At 41.0% G+C, this 18,347-nt stretch overlaps 2 protein-coding genes across 2 annotated transcripts; one reads left to right on the forward strand and one right to left on the reverse strand.

Annotated features, from left to right (window-relative positions):
• Nucleotides 1-345: 345 nt before the first annotated feature.
• On the reverse strand, nucleotides 346-2,701 carry LOC139985820 (ATP-binding cassette sub-family F member 1). The gene is made up of 5 exons (XM_072000609.1): nucleotides 2,272-2,701; nucleotides 1,972-2,197; nucleotides 1,255-1,900; nucleotides 998-1,176; nucleotides 346-920 (listed from the first exon to the last, which is right to left on the reverse strand). The coding sequence occupies exons 1-5, from the start codon at nucleotides 2,622-2,624 to the stop codon at nucleotides 426-428; spliced, it is 1,899 nt and encodes a 632-aa protein (XP_071856710.1). The 5' UTR covers nucleotides 2,625-2,701; the 3' UTR covers nucleotides 346-425.
• A 166-nt stretch (nucleotides 2,702-2,867) lies between these two features.
• On the forward strand, nucleotides 2,868-5,486 carry LOC139985423 (adenylate kinase 8). Its single transcript, XM_071999838.1, has 11 exons — nucleotides 2,868-3,143; nucleotides 3,220-3,346; nucleotides 3,377-3,537; nucleotides 3,598-3,694; nucleotides 3,767-3,859; nucleotides 3,923-4,062; nucleotides 4,190-4,367; nucleotides 4,453-4,577; nucleotides 4,643-4,752; nucleotides 4,826-4,997; nucleotides 5,057-5,486. Exons 1-11 carry the CDS (start codon nucleotides 3,057-3,059, stop codon nucleotides 5,321-5,323), a joined length of 1,557 nt encoding a protein of 518 aa, XP_071855939.1. The 5' UTR covers nucleotides 2,868-3,056; the 3' UTR covers nucleotides 5,324-5,486.
• Nucleotides 5,487-18,347: the final 12,861 nt, after the last annotated feature.

Raw genomic sequence — 18,347 nt, forward strand, 5'->3', positions numbered from 1 at the left:
TTGAAGACCTGATTAATATGTCTAATTATTGAAATAAATTGTAACTATCAAACATGTGAAAACTTTAAAGAATTAGAATATCTTAATTTTACAGGTAATAAAATCATTTCATTGGAAACAATATATTCCAGCATTTCATGTAATAATTGTAATTCGTGTTAAAAGTTTTGACTATTAAAATACAATTTTAGTCCTATTTATATAAATTTAGTCCTATTAAATTTGATGCATCTCGAAGCACAAATTATCTCGTATTTAAAACACTGATAGTCATATTTCAAACGTAATAATAAAGAATTGGTAATATTATTATAGGAAAGAAGCTAATATGGAGAAAACAATTAATATATTGATGGAATATTTATTTAAAGGGATCGATTTTATGGGCCATTGGAAATTATTAATATCCTACAAAGCAAAGATATTCATTGTAAAACAGCTGCGTTCGCGGCTATACTTGGGTTGTTAATGACTTCTCCCAAACTTTCCAACAGTTCTTTCCTATAATCATCGAAATCTCCATCAATTTCATTAATCTGTTGATTTTCAATTACATATAAACAACATTCTGTATCCCTAATTAAACGCTCATCGTGAGAGACGATGATAACTCCTCCCTTGTAATCATTGATAGCATCAGCTAGCGCATCGATTGATTCTATGTCCAAATTATTTGTTGGTTCATCTAAAATTACAACATCAGGTGCATTCAAACATAATTCAGCTAATGCTACTCGCGCCTTTTGACCTCCTGATAAATCTTTCATTTTAATTGTATGTGCGTGAGAGCTAAGTCCAAATGTTCCTAATTGTTTCCTAGCTTTCTCATATGGAAGGTCAAATAAACGCATTAGATATTCCGACGGCGTTTCTTCAGCCGTTAGATGTTCGCCAGAGTGCTGGTCAAATTTTCCTATCCTCTGCAAATGATAAAGCATAATTTAAGTATACGAATTTATCATTTAAAATAATAAAATTAACTTTTATTGTTACTTACTAATCTGTGATTTCTTATTAATTCCCCTTTCACAGGTTGTAAATCAGATGTTAGTAACTTCAAAAATGTAGATTTACCGACACCATTAGGTCCAACTATAGCTATTCTAGAACTTAAATCGATACCGAAATCAACGTCGATGAATAATGATTTTTGTCCTTCATAATGAAAGTTTACATCTGAAATGAAATATGAATTTTCAAATCATTTATTGTAATATAAAGCAATGTAATGTATATAATATAATAATAACATACTATGAAGACCAAGAATTGGTGGTTGCAACGGGGGTGGATCAGGAAAACTAAATTTCACTATATAATCTCTGGGTTTCTGTAACAATTCCGTAGGTGCATTATCATCTTCTTGCTTTTGCATTTTCGTCCTGTTCTTCTCCTGCTTTCTAGTTAAGGCTTCTTTCTGTTTCTTTTCAGCTTGTTTTTTACTTTGACCAGAAGCTTTCAGATCCTTAAGTCGTTTTTCTTGTTTCTCATATGCTTTAATCATTTCTTTCTTCTTTTGCTCATACATTTTCTTGAACATACTATAATTTCCCTTATAATAGAACAATTTTTGTTGATCTAAATGAATTATATCTGTACACACGTTATCTAAGAAACTCTGGTCATGGGAAACAATAAGTAATGTTTTTTTCCAAGCTTGAAGATAATTGTCCAACCAAATAACAGCGTTTAAATCTAAATGATTAGTTGGTTCATCGAGCAACAGTAACGTTGGTTCTAAGAAAAGAGCTCTAGCAAGAGAAACACGCATACGCCAGCCACCAGAAAAATTTTTTGTCGCACGATCTTGCATGGCACGGCTAAATCCTAGACCAGCAAGAATTCTTCTAGCTCGTGGTTCTGCAGAATCTGCCCCAATAATTTTTAATTCTTCATAAACCTATAAAGAATAAATTATTATAGTACAATAATAGAATATTTATATATATATATTTACATTCAATAAATTACCTCCTGTAATCTGTTTTGGACAGAGGTATCTCCTTGTTCTACCAGTTCTTCTAATTTTTTACACTCTGTCATTAATTCTTTACACTTTATATCTGCATTAAGTACTACTTCCACAGCTGGCGTATCATCAGCAATAACTTCTTGCTCACAGTATAAAACATCGATGTTGGGTGGAATAGCAAAAGCTCGTTTTGCTATATGACGAAGTAAGGTAGTTTTTCCATGACTGAAATATACAATAAAGATTTGATAAGATAGCGAAATGATATTTTATGAATTAGGAAGTGAAAAAATACGTACCCATTTGGTCCTACCAAACCATAACGTCTGCCTTGTGCAATTAACAAGCTGGCATTGGTAAATAGTTCTTTTCCTTTAGCAGCGATACTAAAATTTTCAACCTTAATATCAACAGCATTTTCTAATTGTTGATTACCACGCTGTTGACTTTGAGTCTGAGAAACAGTGAAATTAGTTTCAAGTTCGCTGTGACCCTGACCACCGGTCTTTGTTAACATTTCCATCGTTTTTTCATATTCCTGTTGCTTTTTCAATTTTTTCTTTTCTTTATGCGTTAGCTTCTTCCCCGTTTCTTCCACCTCCATATCGGATATCTTTTTCGCGACATCTGATATGTTTTTGTCGGTTGACATACTGAAACGTGCACCTAACTATCTAACCTCAATATTCTACACTTTCCTGAGATCTAGTAAGTAGCACACAAAAAGTATAAAAACACGTGGCGCCATCCAATTCTCTGCATATTTAGTCTTAGCATATTGCAGTGTTTTATAAATGTATATATAATATTCAATAAGAATAATGAAATTGATGTTTTATATAAACTATTGGAAAAAAAGTAAATTAATTTAAACAATGTAAGTGTCGTATTACATTCTAAATGTAAAGTAGGTGAAAACAAGAAACTAATACACGATATGTTTATAATATATTGTTATAAATGGGAGAGGGGAAACAATTGAAGTAGATCTATTAGATACCACGAAAAATGTATCGACCTTTTATGATAAAATACAGCGAGATAGAAGTACGTTTTTTTAAACTCGAATATTTTAACATAAAAGATGGCGGAAATAGAGAAGAAAGCGCGTACCATTAACGCAAAATTTATGGCTTATATGGAGAAACATCGCTTATACGAACTGTTTTACGTAAATAACCTCCATATCACAGATATATCCGATAATACAATTTTATCAAAATCTTACAAAAACGAAACGTATATAGGAAATAGCAACTCAATTAATGATCCAGAAACCTGAAGATCATCTTGTATTTATGAAGCAATATCTTCAACTTGCTGCTAAAAGACTCGATGTTCCTAACATTATCCTTATCGCACCTGCAAACTTTGGTAGATAGAATTCTCTTAGATAGACTTCTTCGGGTCGCTATTTTAAAACTTATTTGCTCGAATTGAAAAGAAAAAAGAAAAAATATTTCATATGGACAGATAGAATGGCCTTAGCTAATGTTCTTCACGAAGAATTGGGTGTACATCCTTTAACCTTGAAAGATCTTCGTAAAGCTTGCCCTCAGCATGATGTAAGCGGAAGCATTCACAGTTTCGTTTTATCTTTTCAAGAAATGAATTTTCCCTATTAGGACGATTGTCGGTGCGAGGAATCGGAAGATCTTGCGTATGCAATGAAACAAATTTTACAACGCGGAACTTTTCATGAAAGTGGATGGCTACTAGTTGGTAATACATTACACACGTGTAGATTTAAAATGATGGAATACCTAAAAAATTGTCCTTTGGTTTGTCTCGTAGACTTACCAAGAACGAAAAAAGAAGCACAAATATTCCAGCGTACCGGAATAATACCAACGCATGTGATACAACTTATCGTTTCAGACGACAATGGTACAACTACGAAGAACGGTATATCTCTAAATTCGATAAATTTACATAATTTTCCTGTTTTAGAAAACTGGCGAAATATTTGCACAGATGCATTCGCATGCCGTGAAACATGTAATCCTACAGACACAGAGAAAAATATAAAAAATCGTCGTTATTTGAAAAATTGTCGGGGCTTATTGGAAACGTACAGGCATTGTTTAATAGTTAGTTAAACTTTTAAAAAGAATTTGTGTCTGTAATTAAATTTATAATACTTATGCTTTTATGTCGACGAATAGCGAAAGTACAATTGTTGACTTGAAAAAAAAAAAAAAAAAAATTGATTTCAAGGCAGTCGAGGTAGGTATCAGGTCCATCGACGAACTTGGGAAAGATTGTGCAAAACTGGCAAACACAAGGAAACATTGCGGAGCACAGTCGCTTTTTCGCATCGCGCTTATTGGATTTAGGGGATCTGGTTGCACTACATTGGCAAAATATTTGGCCGAACGATTCAATCTTGTTCATAGTACTATCTTTATTTTACAGCCTATTTTAGCTTCTCGTTGCTCGATAACTCGTTACAAGTTGTAAACGTTTATCATCTATTTTAGTCGATTACGATTATATCGCAGAACAGGCACGCTTACAACAAAATTCTTTGGGAGAAATGCTTCGATTATTCGAGTACAAATGGGGAGAAAGACCCAAGCCTGAAATTAGGATTCAAATCGTCGAAGTATGATAAAATTAATCACTAAATGTATCGAATCAATAATCGTGTTATAATGTTATTATTTTCAGAAACACCTATCCGGATACGAGTGTTTGAAAAGGGGTTGGGTTTTAACTGGATATCCAAAAACTGTAGAAGATTTTAAACTGTTAGATTTGAATCCTACGCCTCCAAATAGGTAAAAAAGCGAAAGAAATGTTCAAAGCCGAAGAAATTTGTGAAAATTTTGTTCAGCGTGTTATATATTTTAGAGTAATATTCGTGGAAGCGAGTAGTGATATTTGCAGAGAAAGACTGCTGAATCGTAGATACAATATCGTCACTGGAAGCAAGCACATTTTGTCGACAGCAAATTATGCCGTTAACGATGATCGTAAATTAGGTGTACATCCCAGAGATTTCAGACTGATCGTAGAACGAGATGTAAGAACGCGGCTTCTATTTTTAACGCGTCTATGATTTTAATTGCTGAAAAATTACAGCTTCAAGAGTACGAAGAGAATGCGATCGACATGATGGAGTATGCAGGTGAATCCGCGATAAAAATCGATGGAAACGAGGAAGAAAGGATCGTCCGAGAAAAGGTAGAAGCAAGTATAATGCGTCCAGTTCCACCCTGGTATTCGAGGGTGCCAAGACCTTCACCTGTGATCGATCCCATGAGCAACGAATTTGACCCGGATGACGAGCCCGACTCCAGCGTGTTTGATAATATACGTGCCCCCGAGCCGACATATACTTTTATCTAACTTACAGCTGTCGACCCTACTTTACCTTCCGTAAGGGTAGAAAACGGGATACTTCTAATGCATCCTGTTATCCTAGTACGCGGAGTGTCTTATTTCCACAACATCACACCATTTGCACGATGCCATGTATGGATTTTTTTAATACGTATAACTACTTTTATTACTTTTCTTGTTTAAATTACGATGCGAAGAATTATCGATATAAGTAAATTTCGATAGAAAATTTGAGAAACACAGCTACTTACTTGTGTTTCCTTACAATAATCTTTATGCTAATAAACTTTAGCGACGTCCTTCGATATTATTATTTGCTCTGCGAGTAGTAGGATCAACGATCACGCAGACTGTAGACGATACGTCAACCTGTTTGCTTGGGAATCGCACCACGGATAGTATATCGACGTGGAAGTGAACAGTGTTTCGTCAAGAAAATAATACAGTATATAGTTGAATTAAGGATATCACGCGCCTACATTAACAAGGATAATTGCCTCAAACGCGAAGCATATTTCCGGATCAAGGGTGTATAGAGTGAGATAGGTCGCAACACGATTGCGGAATGTACGCAGGACTTGCTACGAACGATGAAATCCTGCTTACTTTGCCCAGCAGTTACCAAGACTTTTGCCGTTTTCTGGAGAAATTTGCCAAATTGCGTACTTGACGTCTTTATCTTCATATCGGGAGAATGCGATGTACACGTTCTACTCATTATCGAGATATTCGCGATAGCTAATTGCGAACCTAAGCGTTGGTTGTTCGTCGCGTTATTGGATGTACGATCCAACGAAAGGTTCTTGCTATTTTATTCAAAGGATAAATATATTTGTACTGTATGATTTACTTTTGCATAAAAGTAGAATTCACCGTTACAACGACTACTTTGATTTAAACTGGGTTAAATTAAAAATTCGACGGTTCAGTTATCGATCGGAACTGATTTCTGTAAAACTACGTACAACCCGGAAGTAAAGAGGAAACTTGGGTCGAGGAAAGTAGAGTCGGATGGAGGTAAAATGCAAGGAAATGCTGCATAAATGTTGGAAGCGATATTCCAGTATAAAATATGTTTTTTTAAGTATTGAAATAATCGTAAACCGAGAGGGGAAGAAGGTCTTTGTGACTTTGAAATTTTAGAAAGTAACCGATCAATTTTTATTCTATGTTTTATCGATGATACGAAATGATCCTAGACTTATTTTTTGCAAGTTCTCGAAGTAGTTGATCTAGTTTAATCAACATAAATATTATATTCTATCAAGTATTAATCCTATCTACTTATACTGGATAGGATGTTTATAAGCTTTAGGTCTACTGGTACTAGGTATTCGTATATCGATTATCCTTGAAAAATTGCTTTAATATAATATTTCCCACATCGAACGAACGACAATCGCGCGAAGAAGAAGGATCCCAGGCTATTATTAGAAGAACTTCAAAAGACGAAATAAGCTCGAGTATCAGGATAGAAGGAAGCACGCGAGACACGATAGGATCACCTGTATCCTCGATATCTATATCACGTGCATTATCCTACTTGGACATCTGCAACCCTATACCCGTATGGATATCCCGAGTATGCGTTGAACATCAAGTGTGTACCACGCGATCATCATACATATACAGAAACATTTTTTTTTTCGCTGGTATTACAGATGCATTAGGCTCGCATAACGTCGCAACGATCTTCCCATCGAACTAATCAAATCCATTAGCCCTATCTTTCAATCCACTCGCAAAATATCCTTAAACGTATTTCAGTCCTTTCGAAATATTCGTTTAGAAGTCTTCGCGCGATAGTAAATAATTATCATTGGTTGTCATTTTTAAAGACGACATAGTCCCGAGACTCATCGCCGTCCATTACCATTCACCACGAATAAGAAAATACGTACGCCATAGGTACGTCGCGTTCGTCAACGTGACGACACGTGTTTATATCTTACAAACATCCAATCGCACTAGGATATCATGCGAACAGTTATTTCGGGGCTGAATCGATTGACGAGGTCGCTCGAGTTTCCAAACTCCGTAAGCATTCCGTCGATCAGGACTTTATATAAGACGAAATTTTCTCTCGGTCGATCAAACGGAAGGATTCTTTCGCGTTCAAGGAAGCGCGACATCCCTCGAGACTCGTCAATGTCCTGTCACTCGTCAACTGCGTGGCGCCAGAAGCATTCGCAGCACCAGGACCGCATAACCGCGGAAAGGGATTGCCACGAACCTCCGGGACCTCGAATCTAGGGATGAACGCGTATTCCGCCCCAGCTAGAATACCAGGACGTTAGTAACAATTCACCATCGTGGACGTTGTTCTCGTGTTTTTGCGCAGTTTCTACAAGATTAATCGCGTAGGAATTTAAGAAAACGTCGCAGAAGATTCGCTCGAAATAAGCAGGAACATTTGAAATCGTCGATGGGTTTAAATATCTATTCGCGATGTTAAACGCAGAAAACGTATTAATTTAACGTTTCGGAAGAGAAGAATGGAAACGAGACGCAAGATATCACGTTTCTTCTTCGTTCGACTTTGTTACTTTTTCATCGAACGTATCCCGCCTTCTATACATCTTAATTTCGCCTGTGTATCACAGGCGATCATAAAACGAGTGGCGCGTGCTGCCGAAAAAAATTCCAGATATTCGGATGGATTTCCGATAACAGACAACACGTCTATATGTACACAATGTATATAGCACGCTACTCTGTGGCCACCCTTGAATGAAACAAATATTGATTCGCTTCGCGAATCGGCGGCTCGCAAAATTTCCTGTTTTTCGTACCATTAATGTTTCGAACGAGTGCCTAGAATTCTGTATTTTTTAGAGGATGAGCGGAACGATCGGTTCGGTGGTCGTTGTACAGAAAAAAGTGCTTGGTAAATTTTGAAAGGGTTTAAATGAAAGTTCTATCGGATGGTAGCTTTCGCGTAGATTGCAAGCAGACGAGTAAACGTCAAAGCGTACACGCCGAGTCGCACACCAGGATACCAGCCGCAGAGCGGAGACACGCGTTTCTATTACTCAACCACTCGTGATCGATCGAACAGGCTGATCTTTAACCGATCCGGTAGTTTTATTTCAGACTTCTTCTCCGAGATATATACCGCGTAATTGATTCGAGACCGTTCGAGATTCGTTGGATCGCCTCAAGGATGTAATCACCGTGACGGACAACCACGGTATTTCATTTCCGTAGAATCAACTTTTGTCTAAGATGCGCGAATTTTTAAAACAACCTTTTTCTCAACGAATTCACTAAACAATGTCAACCACTTTATTTCTACTTGCAACGTCGGTGAGTTCTAAACACGTTGCAAGTTGTAAAAATACTGTTGATTCAATTTTTAAAGAAAACTCGTGGCAACGTTAACGATGACTCGGCGCAAAGGATGTAACGGTATCATACCCTCGAGCGTGCCTAGTAATTATCTCTGCTAAAAAAAAAAAAAAAAAAAAGTTGGTGGACGATGTTCCACGAGCACCGATATAGCTAAAAGTATCACCGAGTTATCGCTCAAAAGAAACAATGTTCGCTGCCTCTTAAAACCCGGCAGCCTCTGGGCGTTTAAGTCCTCAAACCGTTCTAATTGAGGTTCCTCCTCGTTACCGCGAAAGAGTTACCGGAAACAATGGTTGGAACAAGTAGATGACAATTGCACGTAGCAAGCAAGCATCCTCCCTAACAAAAGCGTGCCTACCGGTCCTCGTTTTGGCTATCTCTCTCCGTCTCCTTCTTACTTCTCGTCTCCGCTATTGTTCCCTTGCTACCGCAACGAACGTCAGCGTCAGGTAACGAGTAACGAAGCGTCCTTCGTGCCTCTCGAGATATCGAGACAGCTAGCCCGAAACGTTCTCTCGAATACCGGATAAGAGTAAACCTCTAGAAAACAACCGCAACAAGACCACCGAAGATTAAGTCGTTGGAAAACCACGCGAACGTTTTTCGATGTGAAACGATCATACGACGCGTTCATCGGCCGTTTAGTTCTTCGAATTTTCTCCGTCGATCGGGCTCGTTCTTTCTTTGGTAGATACGCAACGTACAATTCAGACACGTGTACGAAGAAAGCGATCGGCGCTTCACGAGTGTTCCTAAGATTCGGCACACGACTACTTACGAGCGGCGACAGGCCATCTTGCGATCTCAACGAAATTTTCCACGTCGATGTCGATTTTTACGCCTTTATTGATAACGATCGAACGCGAATCAAACGTTTTCCAATTAACTCTGTTTATCTACTAAGTCTTAGCTTTCGGTAGCTATTTTCAAGAGCCATTATAATCGACCGGCTGTATCGCGGCAATTTATAGACAACGCACGTAACGCGAAAGCAACCGAGTATCCGTGCAATTACCGGCGAACATCCGTAATTATTTTAATGATCGCCACGAATCGATAGCATCGAAAGTCTGGCCGACGAGTTTCGATTTACGAAACTAATTTAATTAGTGCTTGAAGCGCGATGCACACGGTCGCAGATAGTAGAAGGGTGATGGTTACCGGCGAGCGAGGTGTCGAGGATACGGAGGTCAGGCTTTCACGATAAAGCTATTAACGGTACAATTAGCTGTACGCTGAAATTTTTAATAGAGAAGCGAGCCCCGTGAAAAGATTTCTACCTAATTTCGCGAGAAAGGGTGAAAGAACGAAGGAAATGGGAAATTCTCGGGTCGAACGCGGTAGAGACAGAGGAGCCCGTGGAATTGCACAGAAGAAAGGAAAAAAACGAGCCGAAGCCGACTACGCGGAGAGTTACTCGCCTCTCATTTTGCTCGAGTGCACTCGCGAACGGGGAAACATTTCAATTAATTACTGCGTAATTAAAATATGAAAAAGTAGTCATTACCCCGCGTTTCCACGTCGGTTACTTGGACAACTTTCCTGCTTGTCGCTCCCCTTTCCCTGGTCCTTTCCGGTCTTTCCTTTCGTTCTCCTCGGCATCCATTCGGCAAGAATCGCTTCATCTTCCTTCCGACACGTTTGTTTCTCTCGTCTTTCGTCGCCCTCCTCCTCGTCCCACCCTTTCCGCGATCCTGACTTTCGGATATTTCATTCTCCCATTTCATTTTCCCGACACAGATAATCCGCGGGCGAGCGCGCTCGCGCGAGTGTCGCGTCCTCGTCATCACGGGCATTAATTATGCACGTGTCAGGTAACCTCCGAGTGGTTACCGAGTAAGCAGCTTGCTAGACGCGCGCCGTGTGCATCGTGTACATGCAGAAGTAAACACTTTTCCGAGACGTACTCACGCTTGACCCGTCACCGACGAACTCTTCGTCAACGATCCCGAGGCGATCTAACCGCGTCGCGTCATCTTGCCTATAAGGTTTTCGTAGAAAAACGTCAAGTTTTTCCAAGAAAAATGTAATCGGTCGAAGTACTCTTTGGCCGGCGGATTAGAAAAATTGCAACGAATGGTCAGCGGCTCGTTCGGTAACGGCACGGTGGACTAAGCAAACCACCGACCGAAGGGGATCGGAATATCTCGATCTTATTCAACCTATCTCTTGACTCGTATCCCGCAAAGGTAAACAGAATCGCGCGAGTGGTAAATTGTAAAAAGTGAAAGATCGCATCGACTACGCATCGAAACGTAGAAAATCGGTGTTTATTCGCGTATGCGTGTATACGAACCGAAACACGGAAGAGGGCGTTTGCATGGTATTCTGTTGCAACATAATAGCATCGAGCAAAAGGGGTCGAGCTGTTGCGGATGTGAAAATAAGCCTTAATCCGTTGTGTTAGCCCTGCCGTGAGTAGATCGCTCGTTCCGGAGAAACAGGAGTGGCTCGGTCGACGAGCCCCCGCCTGCTACACGGTGCTAACTTTTCAATCTCGGTCGAATAATCCGTCGGAAAGCCCCGCGGTTACCTCGGCAACGATCTGGCCTCTCATTGGCCCGTTGGTATTCTACCGACTCTCTCTCCCCTCTTCTCTTCACCCTTCTCTCTATCTTCTTCCAGGCTACCCTACTGTTATCCATCTTTCGTTCCATCACCCTCTTCTAGCGATGGGACTAATTCCATTAGCGTTCGCAACCTCGTTGTCACCACCGATAGTGTCACCACCTTCGGCGTAACGCTCTTTCTCGCGTAACCTCATCCGACGAGAATTAGGATAAAAAGTTGCTCTTACGTTATAAAAATATACCACCTGGATCGTCTAAATCTCCAAGAAATACGATCGTCGCGAACGCTTCAAATTTCTCTGAAATCGAACGCGATTCTACGTCGAAAGATACTCCAAACGCCACCAACGTATTGCAAATACTATTCGCAAAGTCCATGTTACTCGCGAGAATGTCGCATCCATCGCTATCCCTTTCTCCCTTAATCTATTTCGCTTCAACTTCCTTCGCCTCTCTCTTTTCAACATCTGGTATTTTACCTATCTTCTGCTGCCTGGGCGCTTCGTCTCTGTTCGCCGTGTTAGCATCCATTCGTCTCCGTTGGAGCTTCCTCTCTCGGCTTCTCACGGCGTTTCGCTGACTCTCTCCGCAAACTGCAAAGCCACCCCCTCCGTTGCTACATACCTAACCTTTAGTCACTGGTTCTCCTTGCTTCTACCGACCGGCACTCCCCGGCGCACTTAGCCCCGTGGTTAACTTCAATGAGCGGATAACAAGCCACCCCTCGACTTTGCCCTGTAATATTCGCTCGTATAAATGGACCCGCGGCTTTGTCAAATCAACTGTCGCTTGTAAACAAGCAACCCTCTCACGGCATCGATGCTTGCCGCGCGAATCCACACCGTCTTCGTGGTATCTTCGCGACGCCCTCCCGACGCGACTTTAGTGCCCATTGCCAAGCGCCGTTTCTCCTTTGAAACCGTTTCCTAAAGATCCGAGATCCGACCTAGGACAGTCGTTTTTCTCCTCCCGTTCTTTTCACCTTTTCGATTTCGCTCGTTTCGAGATCACCGCCGAAACTAGGTGCTACGAATCGAACGAACGATGGGAATTATCGGAGAAGAGTGTTCTCCCTAATACGTTTGAATGCGATCCGAGCGCGAAGGATTATCGAACGATTCGAGCTATTTTCCCTATCTTTTGATACGCGAAATTAACGAACGATTCGAGCACCCGCACGAAAATTCACGGATTATTAATTTAAAGAGAAGAATTTTCTTCGTTTAATACCACGTGACGACGAATTATTCGTATTCGTTGCCGGTCTCGCGAGAGCATTCTCGTTTAATTCCTTAACGAGAACGCGGACGGTTTCGCTGGAATCTCGTTACAACGAGAGAAACGGGGGATGTTCTCCCGGCATCGAGGGACGTTCTGCGTCGTCTCGCCGAGTCCCGAGCATTACCGTAACGTAAACGAGCCAATCAGCTGTCTTTGTGCCGGCAATCATCCTTTGATTACACGGCACTTAACTCGAAAACAGGGTCGCGATTCTATCGGACGATCATTTTCGTCTTTGACAAAATAGCAGGGGCTTTGGATAAATCGCGTAAAAGCAACTATCCTTGAAATAACTCGTGCACGGGATTAACTTGGCAACTAGAAACGAAGTAAGCTCGTTAAAAAGCGTTACGAAGGTTAACTCGTCTTGTTCTTTACACGTCCTTGAATCTACGTAAATGCGAAGGAACAGCGAGCGCGAGGAAAAAGTTCTCGCTGAAATAATAATCGTTGCCGTAGGCTGGAAAAAAAGAGGATTTTTGTGCTCGGTGGAATCGCGGCGTTCGCCATGGAAACACACGCGTCGAAACTCGAAAGTGGCCATGGGGTAAGAGTGCCTTGTACGAGGCACTGAAGAGTCCGCAGTTATAGGAGGCGAACAAACAGGGCCGCCTTTCAATCGTAATTGGAACCGCGGGAGCCTGACCAACGTCCGTGTTCAAGCACTCTTTTTCCCATAACCATCATTCTTCGAGAGTGTCTCCTGCTTTGCGCGAAAGAAGAAACACAATAGGCTGTATACCCAGCTACGAAATTCTGCCGAATTTTCCCCCGTATACTTCGACAAACTTTCCAATTGTTTCTACTTAGCGACTCGACGATACGACGTTTCTTGATCAACTTCTCGAATTACCGATCTTGAACGACTTCACAAAAGATACAAATTCGGCAAGACTAATTAAGCAACAAACTACAATATGTAGGAGTATTCGTTTGAAGCAACGATTATACCTTGCTAAGAAAATATGTAGTATTCGTGTTCACGTTTAATGTAACAGAAAGGCGAGTAAATCGCCGAGATTCTGATTCTTCTTTTTGTCTCCGAAATAACGCGCCTCGGTGTCTCGGAAACGTTGCGGAGCGTTGTTAGCGAAAGACGTATAGAAACGATAAGAAGCGGCTGAAAAGGAGGGTGTATAAATAAATGCTGATACGTTCGAGAAGAAACGAGAACGTATACACCGAGCCCTTTTACTGTCTTTAATCCATGGTCTCGTAGAAATGGACCAAGCAAATACACTCTACCGTCTTTCATCTTCTCTTTTATTCGCGTACATTTTTTCTCGAGAGGAAAACACCACGAGAATCAGTCTTTATACCATTGGTCGAGCAGCTTAAGAATCGACCGTTCTTGCGATTTAAAAAAGATGCTCGAGCAGGAAAAAAGAAAGATATCGACGGTAAAACACGCCGGAAGCAAGACAGATCCGAAACGTGGAAACATCGAAGCATCGAAACATCGAAACATCGAAGCATCGAGTAGAATTGTTAGTCGCTATAAACAGAGTCGTTCGTTTCGATCACACCCTTTTCTTTCTGAATGGAAAACGAGCTGGCTTCCCTCTCGTTTTTCGCGAATACGGCACTGGACGATGCTGCTCCGCGCGCAGAATATTCAGATCGACAGTTATATTCACACGCGTGGTCGCACCTCAATGGATTTTGCTTTTCCCGCGATTGTTAACGATTTCGAAGCCCTCGCGGCATCGTGGTTTTGATCCACCAACCCCTTCTGCCCCTCTCATCCTGGACTCGCGACTCGCTCTTCGGCTCTCACTGTTCTAAATCGCTTCACCGTGATCCCCTTCAATGCTTTTTTTATCCGTATTTACCAATTCGTCTCGACTCGATCGCGACTATCTATTATTGATAATCATTCGAACTCGGTAACCTTCGTCGGATAAAACTTCGTTTCGTCTCGCTCGCGCCAACTTGATTCACACTCGCGCACCTTCCACGGCAACAAAACCTTTTCTCGAATAATTACGACGCTTTGTTCTCCCCGGCGCATCCGATATTGTGTGAAAAGTAATTGACGCGCGAATTTTAGTAGATAAGTAGGCTCTCGTAGGAAGACACAAGAAACTTTTTATTAAATACTATCGGGAAATAAAAAAAGATGAAAGAAATTACGTTTTATCGTATTGTAACGGTAAAACTTTATTCTTACGATAGATTCTGATATCACGGAAACATGATCGAAGCAACACGTTGGTATCAAAAATTATCGAATCGTAAGTGCGCCACTAGGTAACGCGGACGCTTAAGTCTGAATAAATTTTTCTCGTAAGTAGTCGTTTCATTGGTTTCGTATTATGTACGAATTCGTTGAGAGAACAAGCGTACTTGCTTCGGCAAGTACGTGTACCAGACCAGATAATTAAATAATTAAATAAATAAAGATAATTAAATAAAAGTCAATAATTGATTACAAAAAAGGTATACATAGATAAATTATCTCGTCATTGTGCAGATAAATGCGAATAAAATAAGTAAAACGTAATGTAATTTTCTTCCGTCGAGCAGAATGGAATATTTAAGAAATCTTCTTAATTCATAATTTTACTTCTTTCTTACATTTAGATCCCTCGCATATTTTCTCGCATTCTGCGTCCCGTTATTTACTCGTAGTTACCGTATATGACGGCTCGTTCATAAAAGTCGTAGCACAGCACTGCCAATCTGGTATAAGTTGCTCTTTTATTATTTATTAAATTTATATATTGTACATAGATGCATACGTACATATACATTTATTTAAAAACCGTTACTTTCCTCTTTGTAATACAATACCGTTCGATGGTATTTTATGTAATAATTACCCTTAGTTTTATTAATCTTTTTTGCTTTTATTGTCACAGTACAAATCCTTACGAGCCACCGCTGCTAATCTACATATCACGAGTTTAAATACGCGTATTAAACCCACTCGGTATTAACGATTATAATCGTACGCTCGTCGGATTTACGCTTTAATACCAAAATGAACGTAAGTCGTCATACACGCTAGCTTATATTTAGTCTTAAATTACGCATACATCGCCAAAAATATTTGATTCAGCATCGTAGTAATAATAACGTAGGATTTTTCCTTTTCCTAATTCGTACCATAACAAAGACTAGTTATGTGATTCCCGTGCTGTATCGCATAACCAAACGTTAAGAGCACGATACGATACTTCAGTGCTGGAGCATTTTGTCTAGTGTCAAGGTTTTTGTTCGTTAACTTTTGTTCGTTACGTTTATTGCAAATAGTATTATGTTTTTTTTTTTCTTGACAGGATAAACGTTCGTTTTCGACAGAAGAAGATATACCGCAATTAGAAAGATTCGGTACGTGTATTAAAATTGGTACGGTATGTGCGACGATACATTCGATCGGGGAGATCGAAGATCGAAGAAATCTTGAAACGTCGTTTCACCTTTTTTACAATTTCTATCGGAGAGTCGTTATGTATATACGAAACTTTTATGCAAATAGACGATGATACACGTTTTACCAATAAATCTATATTTATTTTTATACCGTTGTACACGTATTACGGTACGTATTACGAGATTAAACGAATCAAAGCGTATTATTTGCATAGCTATTACGCACGTCGTTCATTAGGTAATCTTGATACGCAGCGGGAGGTGTAATTGAACGTGTTTCTATCTCTGATCTGTGATCGTTCCCCCACAAGATCGGAAAGACAAATTCACCCCGAATCGAATCCTATTTGTCCAACGCGGCCAGAGGTGGCTGCATCTAGATGAAATTTCGAGTCCCAAAGGGGAACAAATATTGCAAATTACCGATAACAATCAGCCGACAAGGGGCGGTGATTTCGAAGTAATTCGAATCAAACCCTCCGCTCTAATTTCCATTGATTTATTTCCGTTGTCTAAATCGCGACAGATGCGATCAACCGTGCTACTCTCTTGGCGCAAGAAATTACTCGGTTAAAATTTATATAGTGCCCTCGTTAATCACACATACACGAACGAACATACGCGTGCATATAATCGACGACACAGTTTCAGATTCGATAATTAACACCTGTGAAGCGAGATATCGGAGGAAACAGGGACGATTGTTATTCCGATTCGATCGGAGGAAGCTCGGTGTCGCGTTAAAAGTCGTCCCGCGAAGAGCCGCTAATCACCAATCTTATCACGAGCATCTTTGTTTTCGCAGCTCAACGCCACTCGATTTATTCCGTCTTCATGCATTTATTCCGGCGTTTCCGCGATTCCGAGGTCCTTTTTCAGCGAGCAGCACGAAGAAGACGGCCAGCCGCTTTGCTGCCCCTTGAATTAATTCCCTGCATACGTTAATCTTAATGAATTCACAAACGCGCCCCATCGTGTCCGACTCTAGGGGCACATCGGCGAGGGTTCCGCTTACAGGTGCCAGCACGCAAACTCGAGGCCACGAGGCGAGCCATTAAAATACCAGCCTGTATACACGCCGACTCTCCTTCTTTCTGCACGTCGCATTTATGCAACGCCACGCGATGTCGCGTTGCCGAAAATTGCACGACCACCCCCCTTCCTTCTAACGTTTCGTCACCGGTCGATAGACTAAATATTTATTTATATACTCTTTATAACGGAGACCCTTTCGGACGATAGAAAGATAGAAAGAAAGAAAGAAAGATGATTTTAAACAAGATATCGCGATAGTTGTTGCGATTGAAAAGCACTGTGACTTATTAAAATTTATTTTTAACGAAATTACAAAGACGCGAAAGTGCATAGGAAAAGAGAGATCGAGGAGAGACGATGGAGGAGAGATTCGGGGAATTCGTTAATTAAGCAATGCGAAAGGAATAGAAGGTTGGCGTGCTATTTGCGGATGTAAAAGGGCTGGCCGTGTACATAGGTGCGGCGCACCGCGTGTTTTTATTCTAGATCGACGAGAATTCAGCGTGGATGATTTTGCAGGACGCGAAATATTTAGGTATAGAAAGCAGTAGATGCGGGACCATAGAGTCGCAGGAATACCACAGGAAGATAAGTAGCGACGCGGTGAATAGACTAACGGGGCGCTGCAAAAGCCGAGAACGAAGAAAAGGGAGTGAAAGGGGATAGGCGGTGTCGAGGATTGGTGGTTTTATGCATCATGCATATTTACGCTCACATACTAGCTGTAGAAGATGACGAAGCGGGCCGGCGAGGGTTCGGCAAATTGCGAGCACCGTATTTATGCAAATGTCTGCGCATTCGCGTTGCACCTTGCGCCACCTTCTTTACCGATCTTTCACCCAGCAAATTGACTTCGTTAGAATTTGCTCCGAATCTTGCATGAATTCTATACGTTATCGGAGGAAAAAAGGAGCCACAAAGGGAGAAGGAAGAGGGAAGGATAAAGTCAACGAAGAAGCAGAGAAACCACGAAACCTAGATAGATAGATAGAAATATCGCGTAGAGAAATGAAAAATCGCGTTGCCAGATTTGTTTGGGATTTTCTTTTTTGCGGGCGATGTCGAGCCGCGGCGCGGAAAAGCCAACGCCGGAAAAGGGAAAAGAGAGCGCAGAGAGAAGGCGAGAAAACGCGACCGTTAAGCCGCCCCCGGGGAGAACAATCACGATATCGCGGCGAGCGACGCGTTCTCTATACCAGGAGAAACGTTTCACATCCAATTTGTTCCTCTCGTTTCGCGGTAATCGCTCGCCAATGACTTTCTGCCCCTCGTTCCCTCCTTTTCGGAGTTCGATGCTCGTCAGGCCGTACGCTTTTCACGAAGCGTGCACCGAAATCCTGCCACCCACGAAGCCCTTCGGTTCTCGTTGCACCTCGTCCGTGTGTTTCGCAAGGGTTGCCGCTGGAGCCAACCCCCTT

This window comes from Bombus fervidus, chromosome 3, assembly GCF_041682495.2.
Source record: "Bombus fervidus isolate BK054 chromosome 3, iyBomFerv1, whole genome shotgun sequence".
Classification (NCBI taxonomy): domain Eukaryota; kingdom Metazoa; phylum Arthropoda; class Insecta; order Hymenoptera; family Apidae; genus Bombus; species Bombus fervidus.

Coding starts and splice junctions, on each gene's coding strand:
- LOC139985423 (XM_071999838.1), top strand. CDS start 3,057: ATGGCGGAAATAGAGAAGAAAGCGCGTACCATTAACGCAAAATTTATG. Junction 3,347..3,376: donor TATCGCACCTGCAAACTTTG/GTAGATAGAATT, acceptor GATAGACTTCTT/CGGGTCGCTATTTTAAAACT. Junction 4,063..4,189: donor CGTACAGGCATTGTTTAATA/GTTAGTTAAACT, acceptor ATTGATTTCAAG/GCAGTCGAGGTAGGTATCAG.
- LOC139985820 (XM_072000609.1), bottom strand. CDS start 2,624: ATGTCAACCGACAAAAACATATCAGATGTCGCGAAAAAGATATCCGAT. Junction 1,177..1,254: donor ACCAATTCTTGGTCTTCATA/GTATGTTATTAT, acceptor ATTTCATTTCAG/ATGTAAACTTTCATTATGAA. Junction 921..997: donor TAATAAGAAATCACAGATTA/GTAAGTAACAAT, acceptor TATCATTTGCAG/AGGATAGGAAAATTTGACCA.